The 14742-nt window shown below is 44.7% G+C and overlaps 1 protein-coding gene across 1 annotated transcript; it reads left to right on the plus strand.

The window, feature by feature from the left end:
* Positions 1-450: 450 nt before the first annotated feature.
* On the plus strand, positions 451-2630 carry LOC139049938 (heat shock protein 68-like). Its single transcript, XM_070525831.1, has one exon. It carries the CDS (start codon positions 579-581, stop codon positions 2490-2492), a length of 1914 nt encoding a protein of 637 aa, XP_070381932.1. The 5' UTR covers positions 451-578; the 3' UTR covers positions 2493-2630.
* The last annotated feature ends 12112 nt before the right edge of the window (positions 2631-14742 follow it).

Raw genomic sequence — 14742 nt, forward strand, 5'->3', positions numbered from 1 at the left:
TTTCATATATCGGCTTACTTTTCCCACAGTTGGCATCGAACATTCGCTCGCGAGCTTTCTGATTCTTCGAAATTGTGGGAAAAAATATCAGCCGCTAAAAATGCTCATCTAAGTATTTGTTGATCGCGAAAGGTAACAAAAATATCGAAAGTAAAGCAGGCTCAGGGAGGGCTTCATTATACGACACTGGTCTGCATCAGTTCTCTAAAATGACAACAATCTCTCGGTTACCTCAAACACCGAGCACGCACAGCAGGGGAAAAAGAAAGAAATCAGGAAAATATCAGCTTCGTTTTATGTGCGCGAAAACCCGCTCGCTCTCCACTGCGAGCAGACGATGCGAGAGCCTTCTCGATGCTTCGAATCGCAACGGACCAATCCCGGAGCGGCTCTCCTGACGTCACCGTCCCACTTTGCCCTCATTGGTTACCGCGGCTCGCGAAGCATCTGGGCGTTTCTAGAAAAGCGCGCGAACGGTATAAATCGCGCGTCGCGACCGCGGTGCAGCAGATTACTCAATCACTGCAACGAGTGAGCAAGTGTTCTGAACGGAACGCAACTACCACAACACAATCGTCATGCCTATCGGCAGAAAGTCTGACGTGCCGGCCATCGGCATCGACCTCGGCACCACGTATTCCTGCGTGGGTGTCTTCCAGCACGGCCGCGTCGAGATCATCGCCAACGACCAGGGCAACCGCACGACGCCGAGCTACGTAGCCTTCACGGATACGGAACGGCTGATCGGCGATGCTGCCAAGGCGCAGGCGGCCATGAACCCGGAGAACACGGTGTTCGACGCCAAGAGGCTCATCGGGCGCCGCTACGACGACCCCAAGATACAGGAAGACATACGCCACTGGCCCTTCAAGGTGGAGAACGACTGTGGCAAGCCCAAGATCAGCGTCGAGTTCAAGGGTGAGCGCAAACGTTTCAACCCGGAAGAGATTAGCGCCATGGTTCTGACCAAGATGAAGGAGACTGCGGAGGCATACCTGGGAAAGCAAGTGAGCGACGCCGTCATCACGGTGCCTGCTTATTTCAACGACTCGCAAAGGCAGGCCACCAAGGACGCCGGTGCCATAGCCGGGCTCAACGTGCTGCGCATCATCAACGAACCGACCGCAGCCGCTCTCGCGTACGGACTCGACAAGAACCTGCGCGGCGAGAAGAATGTCCTCATCTTCGACCTGGGAGGCGGAACCTTCGACGTCTCCGTGCTGACCATCGACGAGGGCTCCTTGTTCGAGGTCCGATCCACTGCGGGAGACACGCACCTGGGAGGCGAGGACTTCGACAACCGGATGGTCGAACACTTCGTGCAAGAGTTCCAGCGCAAACACCGCAAGAACCTCAGGGCAAACCCGAGAGCGGTGCGGAGACTGCGAACCGCCTGCGAGCGTGCCAAGAGGACCCTGTCCAGCTCCACCGAGGCGAGCATCGAGATTGACGCGCTTTTCGAAGGCATCGACTTCTACAGCAAGATCACCCGCGCCCGGTTCGAGGAGCTCTGCATGGACCTGTTCCGAAGCACGCTCGAACCGGTGGAGCGCGCACTCAGCGACGCCAAGATGGACAAGTCGCAAATCCAGGACGTCGTGCTGGTGGGCGGCTCTACGCGGATCCCCAAGGTGCAGAAGCTGCTCCGGGACTTCTTCAACGGCAAGGAACTGTCCATGGGCATCAACCCCGACGAGGCCGTCGCATACGGAGCAGCGGTGCAGGCGGCCGTCCTGAGCGGCGACTCGAGCGAGGCCATCAGGGACGTGCTGCTGGTCGACGTGGCCCCGCTGTCCTTGGGCATCGAGACGGCGGGCGGAGTGATGACGCGCATCGTGGAACGAAACACGCGCATCCCTTGCAAGACATCCAAGACCTTTACCACTTACTCAGACAACCAGCCCGCTGTCACCATTCAAGTCTTCGAAGGCGAGCGTGCCCTCACCAAGGACAACCACCTGCTGGGAACGTTCAACCTGAACGGCATCCCACCGGCGCCTCGTGGCGTTCCCCAGATCGAGGTGACCTTCGACATGGATGCCAACGGAATCCTGCAGGTCTCTGCTCGGGACATGAGCACGGGCAAACAGGAGAGCATCCGCATCACCAACGACAAGGGCCGTCTCTCCAAGGAGGACATTGAGCGCATGCTCGCCGAAGCCGAGAAGTTCAAGCAGGAAGACGAGGCGCAGCGTGAGAGGGTGGCGGCCAGGAACTCTCTAGAGTCTTATGCCTATGGAGTCAAGCAAGCAGCTGAAGAAGCAGGAGACAAGCTGTCTGCTGCAGACAAGGACTCTGTACTTTCCAAGTGTCGCGAGACCATCTCTTGGATCGATGCCAACAGTCTGGCTGAGAAGGATGAGTACGAACACCGGCTCAAAGAATTGCAGCAAGCCTGCATGCCGATTATGAGCAAGCTTCATCAAGCACAGGGACCAAAGCACAGCTCTACATCGCAACACTCCGGCCCTACGATAGAAGAAGTGGACTAAAGCAATAGACTGACCTAGTCACTCATCCTTCATAATTACATAGCTCATCTTTTCATAGTGATGTAATTTATTTATTGTACACAACACTGTACATAGTAGCTGTTACTCAGACACCACAATAAAAGGGCTCTTCTTTTATCACATGTTGTTTTTCTCCACGGTATGGCATTGGTGCTGAGCTCACCTAGCCACCATGTGACTAGTTAACTAGTTATGACTATACACAGACTCGGAAACATAGTGCAAAAAATGACACAGGGATAAGCAGGAACACAGGACGAGCGCTAACTTTCAGCAATTGATTTATTGCAGCTGGTGAGTACATATATACTCATTGGGATGCCACTGCAATAGACACACTGAAGGGAAGGAGGAAAACAGTTCTGACTAGTTAGTGTTGGTTTTCGGGGTAAGTATACCTAACTGGTCAAACTAATCAATGCTAGACTGTAGAAGGTTTGGATGGCTGTACAGAAAAGGGAATCGAAACAATGAAACGTTCCTTTTACCTCTTCCTGATCTTACGTGAAACCTCCTTACAGCAAAGGACTGATGGAGGAAGCAAGCATACTCTGAAAGCTCCCTTTGCCCGTCCTTACGTAAGGAATGGTTGCAGTACACCTGGGTTCCAGAGCATCTCTCATAAGCTTTACACGAACGCCTTTATTCAATAAAAAGAAAGTTGGATGGTCACATAATCTTTAAATTGAATCGCTAATATGGACACGCGCATATGCTTTTTTTTTTTTCAAGTTTACTCAACATGAGAAACTACTGCAGTCAAGTGTGAAACTTGATATGTTACAGCAACACTAGCACACCGACGTTGCAAGACGCCACACATGCCAAACATGCGACTGGAACGAACGCTGACGCATGGCATCGTGCTCACGCTTCTCCGCAGGCAGGTGACAGCATGCATGCGCAAGCAAACATCACATGCACCAGCACTGATGTGAAGCGCTCATTCAGGACCAGAAGCAGCACAAGGATGCATGAAGGTAGCTACAGAGCAACCTTATGCTGAGGAAGCGCCAAGGAAGCCTTCACCGAGAGCCCCTCAGTAAGGTAGCTTTCAGAATGACATAAGGTGGTCTCACAGCAATGAAGGCTTCCTTACTGAGGTAAAGAGGATTTCACTGTTTGGGCCTAAGTAAATGCATAGGGAGGTTCCTGTGGTAATGCACAAATTTACATATAGGGAGGGAGGGAACAAAAAAAATAAAACAATGCAGCTCAAGAGAAAGAAAACCCATATGTAATGCTGTCACGGGGACTTAATTTACAGATCTGGTAGCACCACCAAAGATAAAAAATTTAATTATGGGGTTTTACGTGCCAAAACCACTTTCTGATTATGAGGCACGCCATAGTGGAGGACTATACCTAATATGCACACTATACCTAATATAGACCATAGAGCCGCATCCTTTCTGCAAATAAAGATTTCGTTCTTCCGTTCCTTAACGATAATTTAATTTTAGAAACAGCGCAGATGCAGAAGCAAACATAGAACTGTAGACATCGACAAGATACACGCAGTCTGTTTTAGATCACAGTCGACTTTTTCAACGACCGTGCTGTTTGCCGATTTTTTTCTCCTGCTTCGGGAACTGGTCTTACTAAACTTGTTCCAAGCAAGTACTCCTCTGGTATATGGCATAGTGCTTCTGCCACAAGAGGATGGCTCATGTACCATCACAAGTGTTTTTTTTTTCCTTGTACGCATAATTTGTAATCTTGCCCCCATCTCGTCTTGCACCCAGCTCTAAATCACTTTTCGCAAATTTTACGAACGATTCGGGAATGCTAGAAAAAATTATGGGGTTTTACGTGCCAAAACCACATTGTGATTATGAGGCACGCCGTAGTGGAGGACACCGGCAATTTCGACCACCTGGGGTTCTTTAACGTGCACCTAAATCTAAGTACACAGGTGTTTTCGCATTTCGCCTCCATCGAAATGCAGCCGCCGTGGCCGGGATTCGATCCCGCGACCTCATGCTCAGCAGCCTAACACTATAGCCACTGAGCAACCATGGCGGGTACCACCAAGATGAAGCAATTGAACAACAACAGAGAGGAAATGCAGGGTGTGAATGTGTGCGCGTCGATAAGGAGTGGCGTAGCCAAAAGGTGGCACAATGAGCACGTGAGCCCCTGCTCCCACCCTCAACCCCCTCAATTCCTGTGTACATGGCCTGCCCAGCCACCCTCTCGCCCTTCTCTCTCAACCGTTTCATCCACAATCAAATATGTGCCCCGACCACAAGAAGTTTCTTGCTAGGCCACTACATCAGGATGCAAAATGGCAAAGAATAAAGCCAACATGTATGGGCAAAGGTGCAGGTGGCACCAAAAGCATGTTTGTTCGGGTAGTGTGATTTGTGGACTAGAAACAGTTGCCAACATGAAAACCATGAGCTGGCGCACAGTCTTCCTTCGAACTTTAGGCTAACACTGAAGTTATCTTGTTTGGAGATACGAATGGTCACATTAAAGACTTCGATGGATGTTCCAACTACAACGGTTAATGTGTATTGGGCCATAGCAAGTGATACAATCTAGTAATTGTTAGTGAATACTGGTAAATGCATACAATTTAAACAGGAATTTCGAGATAAGCAGTTGAACAGACTGTAGCCTGATGATGGAAACAATATACAGTAAACTGGGCAAAGTTAAAATAGCTTGCGTATAGAACTAACAGCTTGGGAAGTGATCAGAGATGTGTCATACAGTGCGAAGGAAAGTTTAACAGCAAGCCAACACCAGAATAAAGAACTATGACGGTAAATTTCAATGATCAACAGATAAAAAATATAGTGGAAGACATTCAGAATGAGATCAGAAGACATACAAACAGTGGGATCACAGAAATATAGCAAGTTTAATAGAAAATGTAATTCAGAAATAAGATCAAGATACACTGGAAAGGAAGGAGAAATTAACGCAGTTGATGGAATAAGGAAAATTAAAGAGGCAATTAACGTTACACATAGTGTATCCAGAGAGCACATGAAAGATAAACAGGCTCAAATACCACAGGACGTGAGAAAGACTGCACAAATGCAATGGTGGGTAAATCATTGAAGTAAATTGCCATTGCGTGTTTGTGCATATGAGTACTATACGCTTCTCAAGTTAAGTGTGATAGATTTGATGGACCCGTTAGGGACCAGTGGGTGTGATTCGAGATCCTGATGGTTTATATGATGGGGCTATTTGTTGTCGGCAAGCAACCAGACTATCGGCTCTTCCCATAGGATCATAATAGGCTACCAGTTGTAGATAGCCTTAGTGGTTACTAGTTTCTTTTGGGTGATTCCTACTAGAAATGTGGGGTCTCAAATGACAAGCGATCAAAACAGAAAAATATTTCGAGTTTTTCAATGTATTTAGTAGTCTTGTGAGAGGCTTCCTTAATCTGAAACTTTCTGAAATATTCTCATTCATCTCAAAGCTTCATGTCTTGTTCCTTCAATCCAAGACACCACAAAACTCACAAGGTGCTGGTCATCAGCAGAATCACCTACCAAACAATGTACACAGATATGGGGAATAGTGAAAGGGATAAGTTGAACATGCTGATAAGAAAGACAAAGTGACAATAGGACTACCAGCCACCACATCAACAGAAAACTACTAAGACTGGGAGTACATAGTACCTGGAAAGAATTGTTGGGGGCTCACAAGATGAACCAAATTCAAAAACTAAAATTTACCACTGCCAGTAGAACTCTCCTTAGAAGACTTGAATAATCTCACGAAGAAGAACACAACAGTCCACAATGTCCCATACCAAACACAACAATCCCATACCAAAAAACATGCCCCCAAAATACAAAAATGAGAGAAGACAAGCAAGAGCCATCGCACTACAATAAATGCTAAACAAAGAAAGCAACAAGGCAGAAATAAGGTACACAGACACCACAAGATACAAGGCAGCAAGAAGTGTTACCTGCGTAACAACAAGTAGAACAAAAAGAGAAGCTGCATCTGTTATTGCTAGGGACAATGAGGTACTCGTACAGGTCGCCATAGCAGGGGCCATAAGGTGCCAATGGGACGTGCCAGTCAGCGTCATCACAGGCAGCCTGTCCCAATTTTCGGGCAGGAAGAATTGGTAATAGGATAGAAAACTGAGTAAGTTAGTAAGTGCTCACGACATATTTTTGCGCAGCGCTCACAAATCGACGAAGGACTACTCGAGGGAATGTCAGTTGAGAGTCAGTGTCTGTCCTGTGTATTTCTGCTTCGTCCTTCGTTGATTTATGAAAGTTGCACAAAAAGACATCTTGAAGGGTTACCAAGACCACATCACCACTTCATTAAGAACTATGACCTCCCTGAAATGTACACTGTCTCGACCCCAGAACGCAAATCTTTGTGAGAAACCAAGTGGCTTATGCCGTCGCCCAAGAACATACACGCCAGGCAACCTCCCCAGGACACTGTCTACCATCAGACCCATACGAAATGATAGAAAGCAAATACTACCACATTGCAGAACAATACAAGAACACATGGGAATACCCGCTACCACACTGAAAGCTTAATAGAGATGAAGCCGCCATACTGCACAGACTTAGATGGGAAATTACCTTCACGGCACTCTACTACAGACAATGCACCTCCTCAACGTCTACAGGAGACTGCCAATCCTGCAATACACAAAACACCCTTTACCACGTGGGTTGAGAATGCAAAGAGAACCTGCGAATGATGCTTATCCAAACACCAGTAGAAAACCAATGGGAGGCCGAACTGATGAGCCGAAAACCTGAGGACCAGCTATAGTGCTGGAGAACAGGGCTAGGCTATCAGCACAGGGCCACAGCTACGTGGAATAAGGTGATTGCACACCACCTTCAGGCAGCTTGGTCTCTGTAATCAAGTTTATTCACTCACATCTCAAAGCTTGATCAATGCCTTTCCCAGACATAGGTCAGATCATTTCTTTTGCTGCATTCTTTAATTCATATTTGAACTTAGAACTTTATTTGCATCACGCAGGCACTTTACATGATGCAGGAAGCCCAAAAGAAAAAGGTTAAGCAGACTCAACTACAGTTTACATCTACGTGATACAAAGCATACACAGTTTGGCAGAGAATGGTTCTTATGAATCATATAACTGTTCTCCAGCGAATGGTTAGTGCTTCTGCGAAGTGTGGAAAACTGGTGCGTAGAGCAGTGCATGAAGTTGTTTGTTGTCATGATACTCACTCTCCCAGGTCATCTCAAACTCCCAAGTTGGCATCAAAAAGCGACACATACCCAATGCCACGTACCCAGTGGCAGGCTTCTAAGAGGTTCACTGATGAGCGGCACATACCCATCTGAACGGCCCGCATTACGAAGTGATCCAAGATGACACCAAGATTCAATGAAGAAAATGTTTGTTGTTGTTCTGATACCCAGCGACCTAAGTTGGCATCAAAAAGGTTGGCTGAAGAGCGGCCCATACCTAGTGGCCTCAGGGGCACAAACCGGTATGCGCCCCTCGTGATCGACTCATGCACTTATACTATACTATCTTCAGGTTCGACCCTCGAAAACGGCCAGACAGTTGCCAGGCAGTTGTTACAGAAAACTAGGTTGAACGCACCGAGAATGTGTCGCATGAAAATCTGCATGAACGACAGCTTGACGGAGCCGCAGAGAATAGTTCTGACTGGCAGAGAAGCAGGGCACAAAAACGTGAGAATATATGTACCTGACATCAAGATGTACACAATAAATGAGTACTTTCTCCAGAGCTCAACTCATAGGCACCTGTTCCTGCGGCGAGTGTCGGCATCCTCCCTCATAACTGAGCGAACGAGCACATTGAAAGACAACAGTGTAGTGCCATGCACGAGGGGCTTTTGGCGACAATGGCTACAAGGTGGTGCCAGAGTAGTGCGCGTCGTCTGTATGAAAACAAAGTGCTGCATGAACAGAACTTTTCTGCAGCAGCTGTTGTGAATCACACCCACGTGTCACTCATGTGCTTCCTCTCGCTATCTCCCATTAGCGAGGCGATCGTGCCACACTAAGCTCTCTTTGGAAATGCCGAATGAGTCAGAATATTGTTTATGCCAGTGAATATATAGCAAAATGAAAACACGTATACAGCTGTGCTCAAATTATGCATTAGGTAGTATCGTAATCATCGGTGAACTTTTTTAGCAATTGAAATTACGTGCACGCCAAAAGCAAATAGCCTAACATAGATATGTTGGTAACACAAATCAATATCACCTACCAAAGAGCATATGAATGTAAAACAGGAATGCAATGTACAAAATGTAGGAAATGTAACATAAGTATGGTATTGGAATAACATAGCAACACATATTGAACAAGCATATAGATTAAAGAGCTACAAGGCAGTTGTTGCATACTGCCATAAGCACCCCAAGAAATTACACTTAAGATTGACAAGTAACAATCAAAATGTAATTGGCAATGTTTACAAAAGAGACCAACACATTTATTCACCATCCTGCTAGAGATGGCAGCCCAGCAGGTTAGTCGTATGTTCCAGAGCCCCATCTCTCCTTCAGTGCAGGTAAATGGAAATTGGGTAAATGGTAAATGAGCGGTTCCCCTGACATCCTCACTAACTCCTCCAATGATGTGAAAAGCTGCCTGATCATAACTAATGATGAAGAATAGTGTAAAAGTTGAAGCACTCTCGTAAAGATATTAGTTGATGAATACAGCATGCAGGCAACAAACAAAACATGCTTGTAAACTGGATTCCTTTTTATTGCCACATTAATGACTGCAAGCTGCAATTTCTTTAAGGCAAAATTAAAATATTTAGTAGAGAAAATATTCCTAGTATAGAGTATACAGCAACATGGTTACTAGAGTATATAAAGAAACTATTGCGAGAAGCAGAGAATGCAACATCTTCAGTTGAAATTTAAAAAACCATAAGTTGCACGACCAAGTCAATTCTCAACTCACTACTATAACACTTGAGAATTCATGGCTAGCCGAGCATGAAGTCCCACATGTAAGGCAAATTACATGCAGAGATGAAATGCAGGAAACAGGAAAATTATCTTTGCTGAGAGCTGTTTTTTTATTTCCAACAGATAAAAGAAATTGTGCAGGTCCCACAAACTGTGTGTATCGATAAACTGCTGTTTCTATGGTGTTTACATTGACTGACGATACCTGGTGGTGATGTTGACCGCATACGGTAGTGCTGAGGTCATGTTAAATGTTACCTTGCGTGCACCATTTATGTTTGTCCACGTAGTATACACAGCACATATAGCGAGAAGTGTTTGCTTGAGTTGCTGTTGTGTGCCATAGGGTTTCTTTTCTCTTCAAGAGGTTGCCCTGAGGCAAGATAGTGCGCCATTGTTTGCAACCTGCGAGAAGGTTAGTACTGTCACTGCTTAAGATTGCGCATCGCATTATGGATAAGTGTTGGTTTGCTGGACAGCTGCTTGCGTAGTGTTGTCTTAACGCTGCAGTGCGGCTTTGCATCCACACACTCCGCATCAGTTGTCCGCATAGACGAACTTGCAGGGTTCCTAATTTTTCGAGATAGGAGAAACATACCATGCCATAGCTTGAATTTAAATTCTTGCAGTGTGTACACAACCATTGCCATGTCTAATAGTATAGCAGTTCCTATTGAACAGACTCTAAAGGAGGCATGCTTTCTGACAGTCTTTCCCTCTGCCACACTCCTGATGATTATTACTGTTATTATTTTTATTGGTACCCCCTCTTCGAAATGGGGCAGCGACAAATAGTCATTTAGCCTGCATGAGCTAATCAGGTTTTGCTACATCTATTGAAGTCTAGCACTTGGCCTACCTCTTCTTAATCTTTTATTTCTTCATTAAAACCTCTATTCTGATATATGGTTACCTATGCTTGTATAGATGGCAGTTCTATCAATCTCTTCCCTGCTTTGTTGTTGTTGTTCAGAATAATAGTTCCAATATGTTGTTCTCCTTAGGCAGCAGCCAGATAGCACGGCACTGCCCTTGTTGCTATACAGATCTTCCTTCCCGATTTTTCATATTTGTAAATCTCCATGGCCTCTCCTTGTTTCCATCATTTGCACCCAATTTATCATCTCTGTATCTCTCACTTTCTTTCTGATAGATTGCGGTTGTCTATTTCACTTTCAAATACCCTGTACAAGGCTGCCAACTTCCTTGACCTGTTCCTTCATTCCGTGTACTCTCATCCCATGTCTGCGAGCTGCCACAAGTGAAGAGTGGTAAGCTTGTTATTCACCCATTCCATGACTGCTTTGGCTCTACCTATTCTGTCTCCCCTCTCTACCTCATCTCTACTTTTCTGTCTCCTCTCTGGATTGTTGCACAAGTACAAAGGTAACCGATGCAGCTTCTCTAATACATTTGTGGGAGGTTCACATGTTATTACAGCCTTTAGGGGGCATTGTGGCTACAGCCAGGAAGCTCCAAAGACTACAGCAGGTATTGTGGCGATGCCTAGGCAGCTCTCGTTGGAAAGACCTCAAAGACCCTGAACAAGGCGTGCTTTTTGATGTCATATTTCCTTCTCCTGCTCTCCTGCCACGATTATAAACGTTCCCAACCACCCCTCAACGTGGCGTATATGACGGCAGCAGCAACAGAGGAAAAGTGGAAAGAAGGGGCAAGAAAAGCTTTGCTTTACAAAGAAAGCAATGAAGTGTTCATGGAAACACAAACAGTTTATGAACGAGAAAACAATCTTATAGCTGACTATGCAGAAGCCATAAATATTTTGTTTATGATGCCAGGGATGCTTGTTCAGGACTGTGTTTCAGTTATCCCACTGCTTTTTTCACCCGCTGCGATGAAAAGGATCATCTGGGGCTTTTTTCTGCTCGCTACTGCACTCTTATGGCCACCAAACCTGAAGATGACCAGCTAAAGAGACTGCTTTATCGTTGACTCTTTCAAGCAGTATGAACTTTTGCTTCATGTAGCTTGAACCATCCTCGCTTTCCTCTTTGTGCTTCCCACCAATTTCGACACAGTCGCTGACATTCACAAATGCCCTTATTTGGCTCATAACTATGGATGACGGAGGCCACAGTGAACTTGGCATCCCCCAAATGGCAAACGAATCTTCAGCTTCTAAAATGCCAGCATAGTGCACGCACATTTTCCAAGATTCTGAGTGACGAAATCCAGTCTTTAATCACTGGTGCATGACCTGGCAAATGAAACTGTTTCACGAATGTGCACCTCTCCCGTGATTTACTTATGTAACAACACCACCTTAGAGCCCTCAAGCTCTTGCTTATGCCTAGGTGTACACAGCCCCTGCTTTCAAGTTTAGTCCTATCACATTAATAAATAGCAACACCAACTGAACATGAGTACATCAACCATAACTTCTATTCTGTGCCTGCCTTGCTCGCTAACTCGCAGCAAACTCGAACATGCTACAGCAATGTGGGACCCTAGCACAGACAACCTAATCCAGCCTCTGGAACCTCTGAAACATAATGCCGATAGACCCATTTTCTGAACACTACAACTGCCGCACCAGCATTAAGCACCTTAAAGGCATCACTTGGTCTTTCCTCTCTTGCTTCGTGTCATATTTCTGCCTGCAAATATTTCACAAAATATACTATACCACATTCATTCTCTCCATTTTCTTACATACTGACTATGACTGACAGATGAGCTGTACTCCTGAAAGCGTTGCAGAAAATAGTGTGTGGCTCTTTGTTTCCACAATCACTCTCTCTTTCCTCATGAAAAACATTGAGGTTCTGCAATGTCTAACCAAATCCTGCAGTGAATCTCTTATTGCCAGAAGGTAACTCAACTGGAACCACCTTCGTAGACTCATACTCACCATCACCACCTGCCTATTGTTTTTTTTTTTCCACTCTGTACTATTGTATACAAAGGATTCTTCTATATAACATCGTTACAGAATTAAATGTAACCACATTCCTTCACAATATGTACGGCCCAAAAGATATTACTGAAATTAAGTAAATTGACGAGGGTTACTAAGCAGGGCCCGAGCATTAAGGTGAAGACCAATCTTGAGTATTGCTTCAGTATATAACATTACTGTGGTTGTGTGAATGGGGTTGCTAGGTCATGTGAAGGGGTATAATTGAACTGGAGTTACTTAGAGCTGTCACTGAATTGGAACTGCCAAGTCGCTGCCTTAATTTTCAGCAACGTATGCATGTGCACTTCTTTCCAGTTTGTTTTTCTTTTTCCTTTCTTCTTTTTTCTTTTCTTTTCAGATGATGAGCAACAAAGACATTTCAGGCTGTGCTCAGCAGTTGCGGCCAACCTCTGTTTAATCATCTATGTAACGAAAGACATCACACATTGTATGGTCAAGCATCAAAGGTGCTAACAGCACAGGTAACACTTGCTCACTAAGCAGAGAACAGCTAACCGGAAAAAAAATTTTGCAGCCTGTATATAAGACAAGCCAACATCTAGCACCTAGCATCTAGCAGACACTTATGTGATGCGTCAAAGCTTCAGGATTCATGGATGGAACGCAACACTGTCCCACACCACTTACAGATCGCAAAAAGTGTTGAAATTTCTGTAAGGTTTCAATTTCGATTTTATTTTCCCATCTTACAATGCAGATGGAGGGGCTGCAGAAAGAAGCTACACCAGGGCAGCTTGACGAGTCTACAAACCTAATATTCAGCCGGGAGGCTGTACTGGAACTTGCACAATTAAAAAATAGATACGTATACTAAGAAATTACTAAAGTATACACGAAACAGCAATATGTACACATAAGTAAACTCAAGCCACATTATTAAAATATATTGTATGAAGCTCTTAGCGCAAAGAAGAAAACAAATCGAAGTTAATGAGACTATAACCATTAAGAAGAGACGGAAGAATATAATGAAGGTGTTCTTGTGCAAGTTTAAGTCGAGGTGTCGGTACTATCCATTCCTCGCCATGTCTTGTTGGATAGCTTAACAATTTTTCTTTCGTTCTGCTAATTTCCTGAAATTAGTTATATTATTCCTAATTTCCAATTTAAAGATGACACTGAGGCAATATTTATAGAGGTTATGTACTTTAATCACTCTAGAATGACTAAATAAAGCTGCCCTTGGATGTCACCATGACGAATTATACACAAGTCGGAGATACTTTCTTTTGGATTAGGTGTATGCATTCAAGGTTAGTGAACATTGTGGTACCCCAAACTAAGTGGCAATAATTCAAATTCGAGTTGAAGATTGCGTTGTAAATCAGCATTTCAGTTTGTGATGCTTCTTAAACGAGCTATAGCCCCAATGATTTCAGCTATTTCGTTTGAGACGTAATTGGCGTGAGAATACCATGACTCATTGGAGGAAAGTATAACCCCTAGGCATTAGAACTTCTCTACCATTTCTACAGGACGTGAATTTAAAATAATATCTTCATGCGGTGAGATAAACTTATTTTTGGTCTGAAAATGACAGCATTAGTCTTACCCTCGTTGATCTTCATTGAATTATCTATGGGCCAATCCTTGAGGGCTTTCATTGCAATGTTGCATTGATCAGTAAGTTCGGAAATGTTATTACCGACAAAAAGCAGACTTGTATCATCCACAGAGATGACAAACATTGTGTCATGGTTAATATTTATTATATCATTTATATAAATGTTGAAGAGTAAAGGTCCTAGAGTACTTCCTTAAAGGACACCGCACATGAGAGGTTTCGGCTCAGACTGTATACCATTAATTAATGCAACTTGTTGCCTAAATGATAGGCGTTCAATAGCGATAGTGCTTTCCCTCGGAAACCATACTGCTGCAATTTATTTAGCCCTCAACTATCCCATTTTATTTTTTCATTCTCTCTCACTTTTAATTTTCCTGGTTTATTACGACAACAAGCATGATTCGCGTTAAGTGGCAAAATAGATGTAGCGCAAGCATGAATGAGAGAGAAGAATGCCAAACCGTACTTCATTCACATGACACATGCACATACTGTACTTCCACCTATACACATAATGCAGCAGATAGCGATAAAAACTGAATGCATAATTAGTATGCCCATACACGAGGCAACAAAACGCAGCCAACTTTGTTCCCTCATCAGCAAGCAGGTGACACCAGACTTTTCTCAACGCTTTGCACCACAGGAGACCAGTCGTGGAGAGGCTCCTGACCCGCTTTGTCCTGACTGCTTGCCGGCCTCGGGAAGCTTTTGGGTGTTTCCAGAAAAGTGTGCGAACGGTATATATTGTTGGTCGTGACCAAGGTGAGG

Source organism: Dermacentor albipictus, chromosome 9, assembly GCF_038994185.2.
Source record: "Dermacentor albipictus isolate Rhodes 1998 colony chromosome 9, USDA_Dalb.pri_finalv2, whole genome shotgun sequence".
NCBI lineage: Eukaryota > Metazoa > Arthropoda > Arachnida > Ixodida > Ixodidae > Dermacentor > Dermacentor albipictus.